This window comes from Oncorhynchus keta, chromosome 10 (assembly GCF_023373465.1).
Source record: "Oncorhynchus keta strain PuntledgeMale-10-30-2019 chromosome 10, Oket_V2, whole genome shotgun sequence".
NCBI lineage: Eukaryota > Metazoa > Chordata > Actinopteri > Salmoniformes > Salmonidae > Oncorhynchus > Oncorhynchus keta.
The window spans coordinates 45093160-45105648 of record NC_068430.1 but is presented as its reverse complement, the minus strand read 5'-3'; the positions used below and the strand labels follow the sequence as shown (position 1 = coordinate 45105648).

The window sequence follows — 12489 nt, the reverse complement described above, 5'->3', positions numbered from 1 at the left end:
TTCACAGACTCTGTGGGATTGTTATGGCATGGTTATAATATTTTCAAAGAGGCTACAGGCACCACATGGTCTTACAAGAAACAAGATATCCAGCATACATTGGCGCATGCACAGACCCCAGAGAGTTTAATCCAATCTCAACCTGTTTTTGAGTAATGACGCAGGCAAAAGGCAGGTGGTCTCCCTACAAAGGACAAATATTGGCAAAGCAGCAGGACTGTCTTTGTCCACAGTGTGGAAGCTCACTTAGTACTCTCTCTCTCTCTGTGTGTGTGTGAGAGACATGCAGATGCATGAAGACAGACAGTCAGAGTGAGGGAGAGAGAGCTCTGTGTGAACTGATGATTGAATCAAGGTGATTGTGATGTTTTTATATAGGTCCCTCTTGAAGAAGGCTTGGGTCATTACCAGTAGTCCAAATACCACCCAATACACAGAGCCACAAGCCACATCCGAATTCCCATACTAGCGTACTACATACTTAAACTGCATAGTATGTACTCATCATCACATACTATTTATTACGTAATGTTTAGTAAAAACTACGCAGTATGCCACGGCCGTAGCGTCCTACTTTGCTATGGATTCGGATATATAACTGGCTAGCTAGGTTAAATATGAAGTTGCCGCTCAACAACAGCAAGCTTATCAGATATTCAGTTAACTTCAAATCCTACTAAAGCAGCATTGCACTGTTGGTGTGAAACTCCAGAAAAGTTTATAATGCATTCATACTACCTGAGAAGCCAAAATGATTGACATTTCACATACTATTTTTCTCATACTCAAATGGCGGACAATTTAGGATGCTGGTATTAGTGTTTGGACTGCCACTAAACAGAGTTTGACATACTAATATATGTGTTTGCAACACATTTCTTTGACAATAACAGTATTTTGGGGGATTTTTTGTTGTTGTTGCCAGATATACAATTTTGCCAAACACTACCACTAGGCTACTCATGCCAGTAAGAACAAACAGATGATAGCTTTGCCTTATAATAATTCAAATATACTTTATTGGAGTGTGTAAACGAGTTACCTATGAAATCCAGTATTGTTGACCACATAGCACAGTCCAGAAAGTGTTCTTCATGCGAGCCCCATAATTTCACCATGTCAATGATGGGTTTGACCTCTAACCTCCGAACTCGGGTCTCCATTGTGATCATCTTTCAGTCAAATTTGTATAAGGATACATGTTTTTTCCAAAGGAATACTGAAAGTCAAATGACAGTTGATTTCATACTATGTCTTCCACACATCTAGTCAGTCTTCAAAGTCTACATGATATCATCAGATTTATTTATCAGACATACACATAGAATAGAATATAACAAAGTAATATAAGAGTCCTTATGATATAATATCAGAGTCCATATTATATAATGAGTCCTTATGATATTGTCAGTAAAGGTCTATTAATATAACAGACAGAAAGTATGATGATCAGTAGTATAATTATTTTGGCAGTGATACTCAACATCAATAACATGATCAAAACAATAACGGTAATAATATCAATGATTATGATTATAATTTTTCTTAGAAAGTACGGCGGAATATTCCTAAAACATCTAAAGAGAAACACATACTGTATATATTTGTATACATTCACTTTATTGCAAGAAGGTTTTCCTAAAGCAAGCATATGATTTTTCACTTTTTTATTTGCATAGTTCAAGCATTTTGTGTATTTTCGCCAAAATAGCAACAGTTGATGTTGTTATTATTAAGATATACGTAGTTGAAATGGGAAATATGTACATAGACCAATGTGCTAAATCTTTCCACATCATTATTAGCCATAAATGCTACATTTTTTATCAAATATTGGACACCCCGTATTTGGCTGTTTTGTGTTTCTCAACACATTATGAGGCCAATTGTTCCAAAAATACCAATATTTTCAAAATCATCTTTAAACCAGGGCCTTCAAGACAAATCTTAAAAGCAAATTAAAAAAATATTTTAGCAATAATCATTTTCCCCCAATATTGTGAAAAACGCTAAACATTCCTGATTACATGCTAAAAATGTAACCTGTCGGCTGAAACTTTATTTTAGTCATCAAATACCCATGAGTCTAAAAAAATATGTACTGCATCTTTTGACCTTAGTTGTCCCTTTCTCAAACAAGAAAAAAATATAACTATTTTCTTCAGACTTTTTTAAAACATTTTTTAATAATAATCTGCTATGTGTACACAAAGGTTTCCCTTGCCTCCAAACATGATGGCTTGAGTCTGAAGAAAGACATCCTCTTATACAGACACAGCATTGCCTCTGAGCCAATATGACAAAGGGGGAGAAACGAATGGATGAAGGAAAAAAGACAGAGAAGGAGAGATGGGTGGATTGCGAGGGAGGAATGTAAGACAGAAATAGAAAGGGCTGCGCTTTCAGAGGGCCACGGGTTAAATCTGGAGACGCTAACAGTGATCGACTGACAAACAAAATGTTCCTTATTAAGAGACAGCCAAAATGCAAAGGATGGGTCGGCAACTTATATTAGAGGACAGGAGGACGACGAGGATGTTGCACATACCGGCACCATGATACATCCTCCACTTAGAATGTGGAGTGACTTGTCATATACGCGTATAATATATGAGTTCCTCCAACCCTGTACCAGGACAGCAATATGTCTATGTATTTCTGTGTCTTATCTATCTCTCACCCAAAGTGGTTGATCACGTTAGAAGTGATGGTTCATAGAAAAATAATTAGATGTATTTTGAGAGGTAAAAACGTATTGATCAGAATAAACGATCTCTATATGCTAAAAAAGGTTCAGTCATCAACATAGCACTGTATAATATTAGGGATATGATACATGTAGGATGCATTTAGCTTTCTGATATGTACACACTGTAAGTTGGCTGTGATGCAGGTTGCTGGCCCATCTTAACACAAACAAGTGTTTCAACTAGCAGACTTATTCTAAGGTCACTTCTTTTCTTTTTTTTACTGACTTCTTTCCACATACTATATACTGTACTGTATATATATATATATATAAATGTAGATATAGAGAGATTTTATCTACACATGTATCTATTGACATACTGTACCACTGAAGTAAGGTCTTATAGCAGTGAGAGAACTAAGAGGAGTCCAATGGCTTTAATGCCAATGGTGTGTGGGCTGTACTCACATCAAGACACACAGTTACCAGAGAACTAACAGTGGTTTCAGAGTGAGGCAGGATAGGTCTTCCTGCACACAGTCACACACGTACACATATAGGTCCCAACCAGCCCTGGGTGTAGGACGGGAAAGGGGACAGAGGGGGTGTAGCCTAGCCTGGAGAAAAGGTTGGGAGGCAGGCGTCACAGTGGGTTAGGTGTTCAATATGGGTGTTCCTCACCTGGGATGAGAGGTGTTGGAAGGAATCGAAGGGAGACTCATGCAAACACTGCTGTACACCAATGTCCTGCGACCACTGTATTGAGGGGGGGGGGGTACTTTCATACAGTACAGCTCTCCCACTAATAATGGCCTCTGAAGATGACGCCAGGAAGTCGAAGGGCAAGGGCTGTTTAACTGAGTTTGAAACAATTACCTGGGAGCCAATCAGAGACAAAACAACATTGCTCTGAAGAGGCCATTTCCTGTTGTGTCAGCGTTTCCCCAAACTCGATCCTGAATCAGCTGTTTAGTGCTAGGGCAAAAAACAAAATGTCCACCCAGGGGGGCCCCAGGATCGAGTTTGGGAGACCCTATGTTATGTTACTGTTCCCACTCCTATCTCTCTTTATGGATCTTGAACTACCATCTGTCCGCCTCCTCTTCTGTGACCATTTCCTGTTACACTGTAACATCAGCCTCTGATTGGTTCTACTGCTCTCTGCACCAATAAGAAGCTCTCACTCCCCAGTCCCTCTTCCTGAAGTCCAGCTCCGGCAGTCCTAATCCCTCTTCATCTTAACAGAGATCCGTGCATCACGTACGTTAAGTCCCCTCCTGAACCGTTCAGTCACAGAACTCTACTGTCCTGGGCTTCTAGTCTCTGTGGACCTTCTAATCTCTCTATATAGCATACACCTTTCCTGAGCTGAGTAACGGAGAAAAACTGTTGAAACAGTCTCACTGTCAGTGTAGCATGGAGGAGAGCATGTTTGAGTGCTGTATACACCCCCTGGTTTCTGGCTAGCTTAGTAGTATCAAATGCTGTGTCAAATGCATCATCCCCAAAATAGTGAAACATGACAGCATTGTGTTTTATTTGCATTTGTTTAGTTTGCGTTACCTGCCCTTATAGAGAAGCTATTTTCTACCTGGCCTAGACTAAGAAGAATTGTGTAAGTGTGGTGAAGGATAGAGAGAGAGTGGAGGGTGCCATTATAGACCCCCTTGTGGTGGGAGGTGTGGGCCTCCATCATAGTCTGTTTGCCTTGAAAAAGTCCTCAGGTGGTCAACTTCCCAAACTTCCTGTGACCGCTTCATGTTTCCGGTGGTGTTGTTGTGGAGGTCATTGGGTTTATACACCGGCGGGCAGGTGGTCTGGGAGATTAACCAGTTTCTTTGGGCATTTTTTTTTATATTCCAGTGGATCCTCAGAAGGACGCTCCGTCAAACTTGACGGCAGCCAGAGCTTGAGCTAGAGATGAAAGAGAGCGAGATGAGAGAGAGAAAACATACCCCTAATCCCAGTAAAACTCACTTTTACAAAACACTCAAACAAAGACACAATGAAAATTGAAAGCAGAGAAAGGAAATGTTTCCAGACTCAGATGAGTTCCCTTTCTGCTATTTGTTTGTGTGACTCTCTAAATGCTTATTTGACCACAGGACAATTCTCTGTGCTGCCTCATTTTTGGTAAACCACTCCACTTCAGGCCAGTTTGTAGCAATCAATGCTGAGGGTTCTATGGTTGAGTACAGGATGTGCCCCTTTTATCTTTAAGAGTGGTTATTGAGGGGACTCAATAGATGTTACAACAAGGCTGAGAAAGCTGCAGTGCAACATCGACTTGAGCCATTTCCCACTGAACATACTCTGCGTGGTTGCAATTTGGGTACAAGTCCACAATGGTGCTTTTCACCTTTTTACTTGTTAGAAATAACTGCTCTGTCGGTACTAGAAGCACAAGCATTTCGCTACACTCGCATTAACATCTGCTAACCATATGTATGTGACCAATATCATTTGATTTGATGAACTAACATCAGCTTGAAAACAACAACAATGGTAATAGAAAGTCATTGAAGTGGGACCGCCGCTTTATACAATACATTTAGAATCAAACTGTTTGGTATGCAGACAACAGACCCTGAACACCATAAATCAAGCAGAAAGACATTAGGTTGGAACTAACGATACTACGCAAGGACTTCAAGCTCTTTTACGGTATTGCATTGTTGTGCCATTTGTGCAAGTCTGCATTCAATTTGTGCACCTGGGTTTTGGGAAGGGCCATGTGTGACCCTACCAATGTTTAAAAGCAAGGCGGATATCTCAAGATGTTTTTGCCAATATCTCAAGTTGTTTTTGTCAAACACAATGCGGGGAAGTAAATCAGGATCGTTTGTGAGCTGTATGTTTTTGTCCTGGAATGACAGGACCATGATTATGGTCATAACCAAGCACATAAGCTAATGAAAAATGACAGAAACGGTCTGATATTTGATCCCTGCTGGTCCAAATGGTGCTGACAGGAAGCTTGATCCTCCTATTAGTTTAATGAGACAGCTGTTTGCTTCAAGTCTGAAACAGCAGTTTATCATTATTGGCATTTATTGCTGAGTATGTGTTGGACGTGGCAGCCAGGCTTCATTCAAAGAACATAGCTCTAAATTGACTGGTCCATGGCAGAGGCCCCATCTTGAATTGCCCCTACTTAGCACTACTAATTTAACCCTGTGTACAAGTACAGGGTAGATAACTTCACATCTGAGTCAGCTGTCTGCACTCTCTCTAACAGCGTCATTTCAGTCTCACTTCCTCTCCGTGTCCTACATCAGCACAAGCTGAGAGACAGATAATCCCGACTTCAGGGGAGGCTTCCACAAATCTTCAAGGGATATTTTACTGGTAGTAATATACGATTGTCGTACGGTTATTTCAGTGTAGTAAACATAAATATTGTGTTAGCACTGTTCATTGAGAGCATTCCAAACCAGTTTTCAGTTAATAAAACAATTGAGTAAAGCAGATAGCAATACAATTTCCACTTGCTGCCATTGGTCAAGACATCACATGAGTGAAAAACTAAGATTCCTGCCCAAACCAGGAGAGGTGAAGGAGGAGGTGTGAGGTAGGAGGTGGGGACCAGAGAGGGGGTGAAGAGGGAGGGGGTGGCAGGTGTGGTCGGTGGGCGGGGACTCACCTTCACAGACTCACACCTTCATGATGTGAACGGAGTCGGAGAAGTCGGTGGAGGACGGGGGAGGGGCCAGGTTGGTCGGGGAGGCGGGGAGACTGGGGGCGCACTGGGCTGGAATGGAATGGGGGTGTGAGGTGAGAACGAGCAAAACAAATAGCAAAACATGAAGGTGTAAAGCAATAATAAAGGCAGCTACAACAGGGAGGACTGTGCACTCACTCCACCCCACAAGCATAACAGGATATGGTTATGCTTGTGGGGATACATCTGTAGGGATATGGTGCTAAGCCTGTATGGCTTTGTACTGCGTAAGCAATAGAATGTTGCAAGGAAGAAATTGTTACACCTGGATCTGGAGTTTGGCTACACACATTCAGAAGACTTTAGAAAATGAAGCAGTTTGAACAGCTGTTACCTAGATTACATTTACAAAGTAAATGCTTGTAACGACAGAAAGCATGAACGCAAGTAACAAATTGTAGGTAAACTTGCAGAATATATGTGGATAGGATATTATGACTATAAAGATAATATGGTTGAACATTTTGCAAAGTGCTTTTCTGGACGCAAGATAAAACAAAGTCTGCGATCTGGCACCAGCAGCGTAACAGATACGTGGTTTGTACTGAACTCTGTGCAGCTGGACAATAACAGTATCTGTCCAGTCAAGGGTGGACCAAGCTGAAAGGTATGGTTTTACGACGGACAGCAGGCAGCACACAGTATGATTGACAACTTTAACAGTCCTATGAGACTTGATTAAAAAAAGAAGAAGATTTGTTTTCCTTCATGTCATCACTTTACATTGACAAATTTATGTTCAATTTCCCATTATCATAATCTGTGATGACTATGCATAAGTGATCTGTGGTTGGTTGTGGTAGGGTAGAGACAGACATAGTGATATGTGGTTGGTTGTGGTAGGGTAGAGACAGAGATAGTGATATGTGGTTGGTTGTGGTAGGGTAGAGACAGACATAGTGATATGTGGTTGGTTGTGGTAGGGTAGAGACAGAGATAGTGATATGTGGTTGGTTGTGGTAGGGTAGAGACAGAGATAGTGATATGTGGTTGGTTGTGGTAGGGTAGAGACAGAGATAGTGATATGTGGTTGGTTGTGGTAGGGTAGAGACAGAGATAGTGATATGTGGTTGGTTGTGGTAGGGTAGAGACAGACATAGTGATATATGGTTGGTTGTGGTAGGGTAGAGACAGACATAGTGATATGTGGTTGGTTGTGGTAGGGTAGGGTAGAGACAGACATAGTGATATGTGGTTGGTTGTGGTAGGGTAGAGACAGAGATAGTGATATGTGGTTGGTTGTGGTAGGGTAGAGACAGACATAGTGATATGTGGTTGGTTGTGGTAGGGTAGAGACAGAGATAGTGATATGTGGTTGGTTGTGGTAGGGTAGAGACAGAGATAGTGATATGTGGTTGGTTGTGGTAGGGTAGAGACAGAGATAGTGATATGTGGTTGGTTGTGGTAGGGTAGAGACAGAGATAGTGATATGTGGTTGGTTGTGGTAGGGTAGAGACAGAGATAGTGATATGTGGTTGGTTGTGGTAGGGTAGAGACAGACATAGTGATATGTGGTTGGTTGTGGTAGGGTAGAGACAGACATAGTGATATGTGGTTGGTTGTGGTAGGGTAGAGACAGAGATAGTGATTGGTTGTGGTAGGGTAGAGACAGAGATAGTGATATGTAGTAAGCGGTGAGAAATTTTGCTGTAGTTTTCAGAAAAAAAATTCAATCTCACTATTCATGGGTTGCACCTCCACCACTCATTCATGTCATGCCATTGTTATGAACGTTCTTAAGATTCCTCCAGCATATTGGTGCCAAAAGGACTACTGGGGGCGTTGCTCCAGTGGGGTGGCAGGTAGCCTAGTGGTTAGAGCGTTGGGCCAGTAACCGAAGGTTGCTGGATCGAAACCCCGAACTGAACAGGTAAAAATCAGTTGTTCTGCCCCTGAGCAAGGCAGTTAACCCACTGTTCCCTGGGTACCGAAGACATGCATGTCGATTATGGCACCCCCCCCTGCACTTCTCTGATTCAGAGGGGTTGGGTTACATGCAGAAGACCATTTCAGTTGAATGTATTCAGTTGTACAACTGACTAGGTATTCCCCTTTCCCTAAGTTGGTCGCAACTCTACATCTGAATTAAAATGTGCTCTATGCAGGACCTAAAAATTCTACCTGTTGGACCACCTTGGCATAAGTCCTTCTGTGAGCTACTCCTGGGTATTTATTCTCAGTCTAGTAGGGAGCAGGTGTAGGGTATTAAATTGGCAATGATAGCAATCTATATCTTGAAAAGAATGTGACTCTCGTGTTCGTATTTCAGAACCTCCGCAGGCTTTTCGAGTTTCCTATGCGCGAGTCAATAGCAAAATAGTACACTTGATTTATGCTACATTATAGCATGCTAAATGTATCTGAGCAGGTATTATCAATCTACACTAAACAAAAATATAAATGCAGCATGTAAAGTGTTGGTCCCATGTTTCATGAGCTGAAATAAAGGATACCAGACATTTTACATCCACAAAAAGATTATTTTGCATACATTTGGTGCACAAATGTGTTTACTTCCCTGTTAGTGAGCATTTTATCCTTTGTCAAGATAATCCATATCAAGAAGCTGATTAAGCAGCATGGCTATTACACAGGTGCACCTTTTGCTGGGGACAATAGAAGGTCACTCTAAAATGTATTTCTGTCTGTAATAAAGCCCTTTTGTGGGGAAAAATTAATCCTGATTGGCTGGACCAGGCTCTCAAGTGGGTGGGCCTAACCACTCCAAGGTCCACCCATGGCTGTGCCCCTGCATAATTAGGGCATAATTAGGGCATAATTCAATTGACTGATTTCCATATATTAACTGTAACTCAGTAAAATCTTTGAAATTGTTGTATGTCGTGTTTATATTTTTGTTCAGTGTAATAGATAAGCTGCCACCTACACTAATTTGCCCAGCGAGAGATCAAACAACCAACTATATAGACGGAGATTGTTTGAAACAAAATCACATTGATTGATTATCAGACAAGTCAAGGGCTTTTAGTCGGGATATAGCCTTGGCAAATTAATCCACCTGTTATACTGGGCTACCGTAGGCTACATAACATGCTAGCAAAATTTTCTGATAACACTGTTCGACGAGCAAACGAGACTAAAGATTATCATCATGAAAACACTCACCTCAATTTCGCAAACATTCTCCCAGCCTAATTGTAACCAAATATCGAAATGGAGATTCAGTGAAAACAGAAATATTATATTTATTGATTTATCAATACGAGTCTTGTCTCAATGCAGCGTGATAACACTGTCCCAATCATAACGTTGCTGAAATTATAGTTGACCACACACGGCTATTGCTTTAAAGTATTTAAAACAGTTGGATGACTTAATTTCAGTAAGCAATAATAGTGTTACGACCCTGGGTTTATAAGCGCGGATATCGACTCAGCCGTATGAACATGCTTTTGGGGCAAAGTCGATTGCGCGCTGGATTTCGGGCTTGAAGGTCGAGGGTTCGATGCCTGCTCCCTTCCTGTTTCATTACAATATGATAAATGCCTTTAATGGCGTTAGCATACTTTACCCCAATATTTTTGTAATTCAGTGATATTCATTCTCACAGCAATTATTAATTCATCCAGCCAGTTGTGGTTAAGAAAACATTCATGCATAGTGATAGGCTTTGCGAAGTGTTGGGACATGCCTCGCAAAGTTTACAACTGCCACAAAGATGGTAACAGTCTAGTAACAGGCGCTGCCTAGCAACCATCACTTTGAAGCATCACATCTAATGAACACGCATTGCTTATGCCGGATTTGGCTACGACAAATGTACTTTAAAGGAATGGAAATGTTACCATTAGCTAATTAAGTTCATCAAATGCAGCAACGCTAATGTTAGCTAGCTACAATCCGATGCTGTCCCCTCAGTTTTAGCTAGCGAGATAAAGTGCTACTGCATCTAAAGGCAATCTGGCTACATCACAATGATGACAAAAGGTTGTCATTCTCATTATTTGCCAACTTTTGACACGTCATCGTGTTTCCAAGCCCCTGTAATGCACTTTAGATAAAATCTTCATCAGCGTCAATTGAGAATGCATTGAGAAGAATACTCAGTTGAGGGTTGAGTCCTAAAACGAATGTCCAAAACAATATTGTGGTCAATTGTGCATCGCATGGACAGAAGTGGACTAGTGAAACAGACAGCGAGACAGCAGGTGTTAGAGATAACAGTTTGGTAAATCTTCCCTGCTGGCACCATACTTTCCACAATAATTGCATTCTTATATGGATTTCTCAATGGAAGATGATAATTTTAGAACGCTTGGTGGTAACATGGCGACATTACAGATTCTAAATCTTGGTTCATCTGAGTTGATCATATCTCTGTTAATCTATTGCTCTGGGGACAGGGACAGGTAACATGTGACATTGTCTTTGGATGCCCTGTGAAATGACAAGGTTTATGAACCCTTTTTGTAGGAGAGGATACAGATCTTTGAATAGCAATGAGTGTAACTGTGACCAGTTTTTTTTTCTTCATTAATGCACTGTGTCGCAAGCTCTAGCAAAATGTTTTGTAATGGAAAATGTACCGCAAAGACAACGAGAGTTGTTCCTCACACGGTGAGGAACTGAGGGTGTGGTTGGTTTGGGTTAGGTAGTGGTTGAGTAGTGGACAGTGGATAGTGGAGTATATTGCAGTACAGCAGACAATGAGGGAGTGAAGGAGTGTGGTTGGCTGGGTTTAAGCAGCGGATATTTTGCAGACATTTGACAGTGAGATGTAACTAGGGGTTATATTGGGATTTTATTATTCATGAAACTGGGCCTTAGAAACCTTTCCCCCCAAAATGACTGTATATATTTTATCAAAATATTTTTCTTTCGAACAAGGCAGTTCCACTATGTTTACCTCCAATTTAACCCCTAAAAAGCTGTCATTGATGTTGAATGTTGAGAGTGTTGCAAACAAGGAGAGGGAAGTGTGTCATAGAGGGGAGGAGGGAAGGGGTTTTGGAGGAAGGGGGAGGTGTTTCAGCAACACATCGCCTGTCATCGCTAGGGGGTCTCCTCAGTGGCAGGGGGGCAACAGGGCCACGGTCGGGGTGGACAACGGTAACTGTGAAGGCAGTAACCGTGGTGACAGGGTGGTCGGGGTGGTGGCAGTGGAGCGGCAGGCGGCTGAAGCGTCCTCACCGGAGAGCAGGCGGGAGCGTCGCGAGGCCTCGGCGGCCAGAGCACAGGAGATCTCGATCCTCTTCTCCTGCTCCTGGATCTTCTGCTCTGGGTTGCCCTGGTGATGAGGACCGCCCCCCTCAGTAGGACCGTCCAATAGGGGAACCACATTCTGGAGACTGGAGGGAGAGGGAGAGGTGGCAGGGGAGAGAAGGGAGGGAGAAAGTGTGACAAAGAGAGCAAGAGAAAGGAGATTAAATTATTACTTTTAATACAGAGCATGTGGCATTTCATAAAACTTATATGAAACAGAAGATGGAGCGGAGAGAAAGTTTAGTCAAAATTTGAATAAATACACTTCTGTACATATGTGTGAGTGAGAGGTGTGTTGGGCAGTAGTTTGTGGTGTCTGTACTTACTTTGATTTGGCAATGAGAGTCTTGATCCTCTCTACTTTCTTCTGTTTCTCCTTCTGCTCCTCTGGGCTGAGAGGAGTGTTGGGCTCCACATCCAGGTAGCGCTCCGGGATCAGAACCTTGTCTGGAGCACAAAGCTGAGGACACCACACATGTCAGAAGAGGTTTTGTAACATTTTACTTTATGGGCCATTTATACTGAACTAAATATAAATGCAACATGTAAAGTGTTGGTCTCATTTTTCATGAGTTGAAATAAAAGATCCCAGAAATGTTCCATACGCACAAAAAACATACTTTTCTAAAATGTTGTGCACACATTTGTTTACATCCCCCCCCATCCAATTTCTCCTTTGCCAAGATAATCCATCCACCTGACAAGTGTGGCATATCAAGAAGCTCATTAAACAGCATGATCATTACACAGATGTACCTTGCGCTGGGGACAATAAAAGGACACTAAAATGAGCTCTTTTGTCACACAACACAATGCCACAAATGTCTCAAGTTTTGAGGAAGCTGACTTCCTCGAT

General features: G+C 41.8%; 1 protein-coding gene across 20 annotated transcripts in view; it reads right to left on the bottom strand.

Annotated features, from left to right (window-relative positions):
- Positions 1–1284: 1284 nt before the first annotated feature.
- The window catches only part of LOC118388824 (pleckstrin homology domain-containing family A member 6-like), a 179590-nt gene continuing 168385 nt past the window's right edge, over positions 1285–12489 (bottom strand). For all 20 annotated transcript variants that reach the window (XM_052527135.1, XM_052527140.1, XM_052527137.1 and 17 more), the window contains 4 exons: positions 11960–12093; positions 11562–11719; positions 6333–6440; positions 1285–4603 (listed from right to left, as the gene is read on the bottom strand). In XM_052527135.1, the coding sequence (XP_052383095.1) occupies positions 6343–6440; positions 11562–11719; positions 11960–12093 (390 nt within the window). In that variant the 3' untranslated portion in view covers positions 1285–4603; positions 6333–6342. The remainder of the gene's footprint in view (positions 4604–6332; positions 6441–11561; positions 11720–11959; positions 12094–12489) is intronic.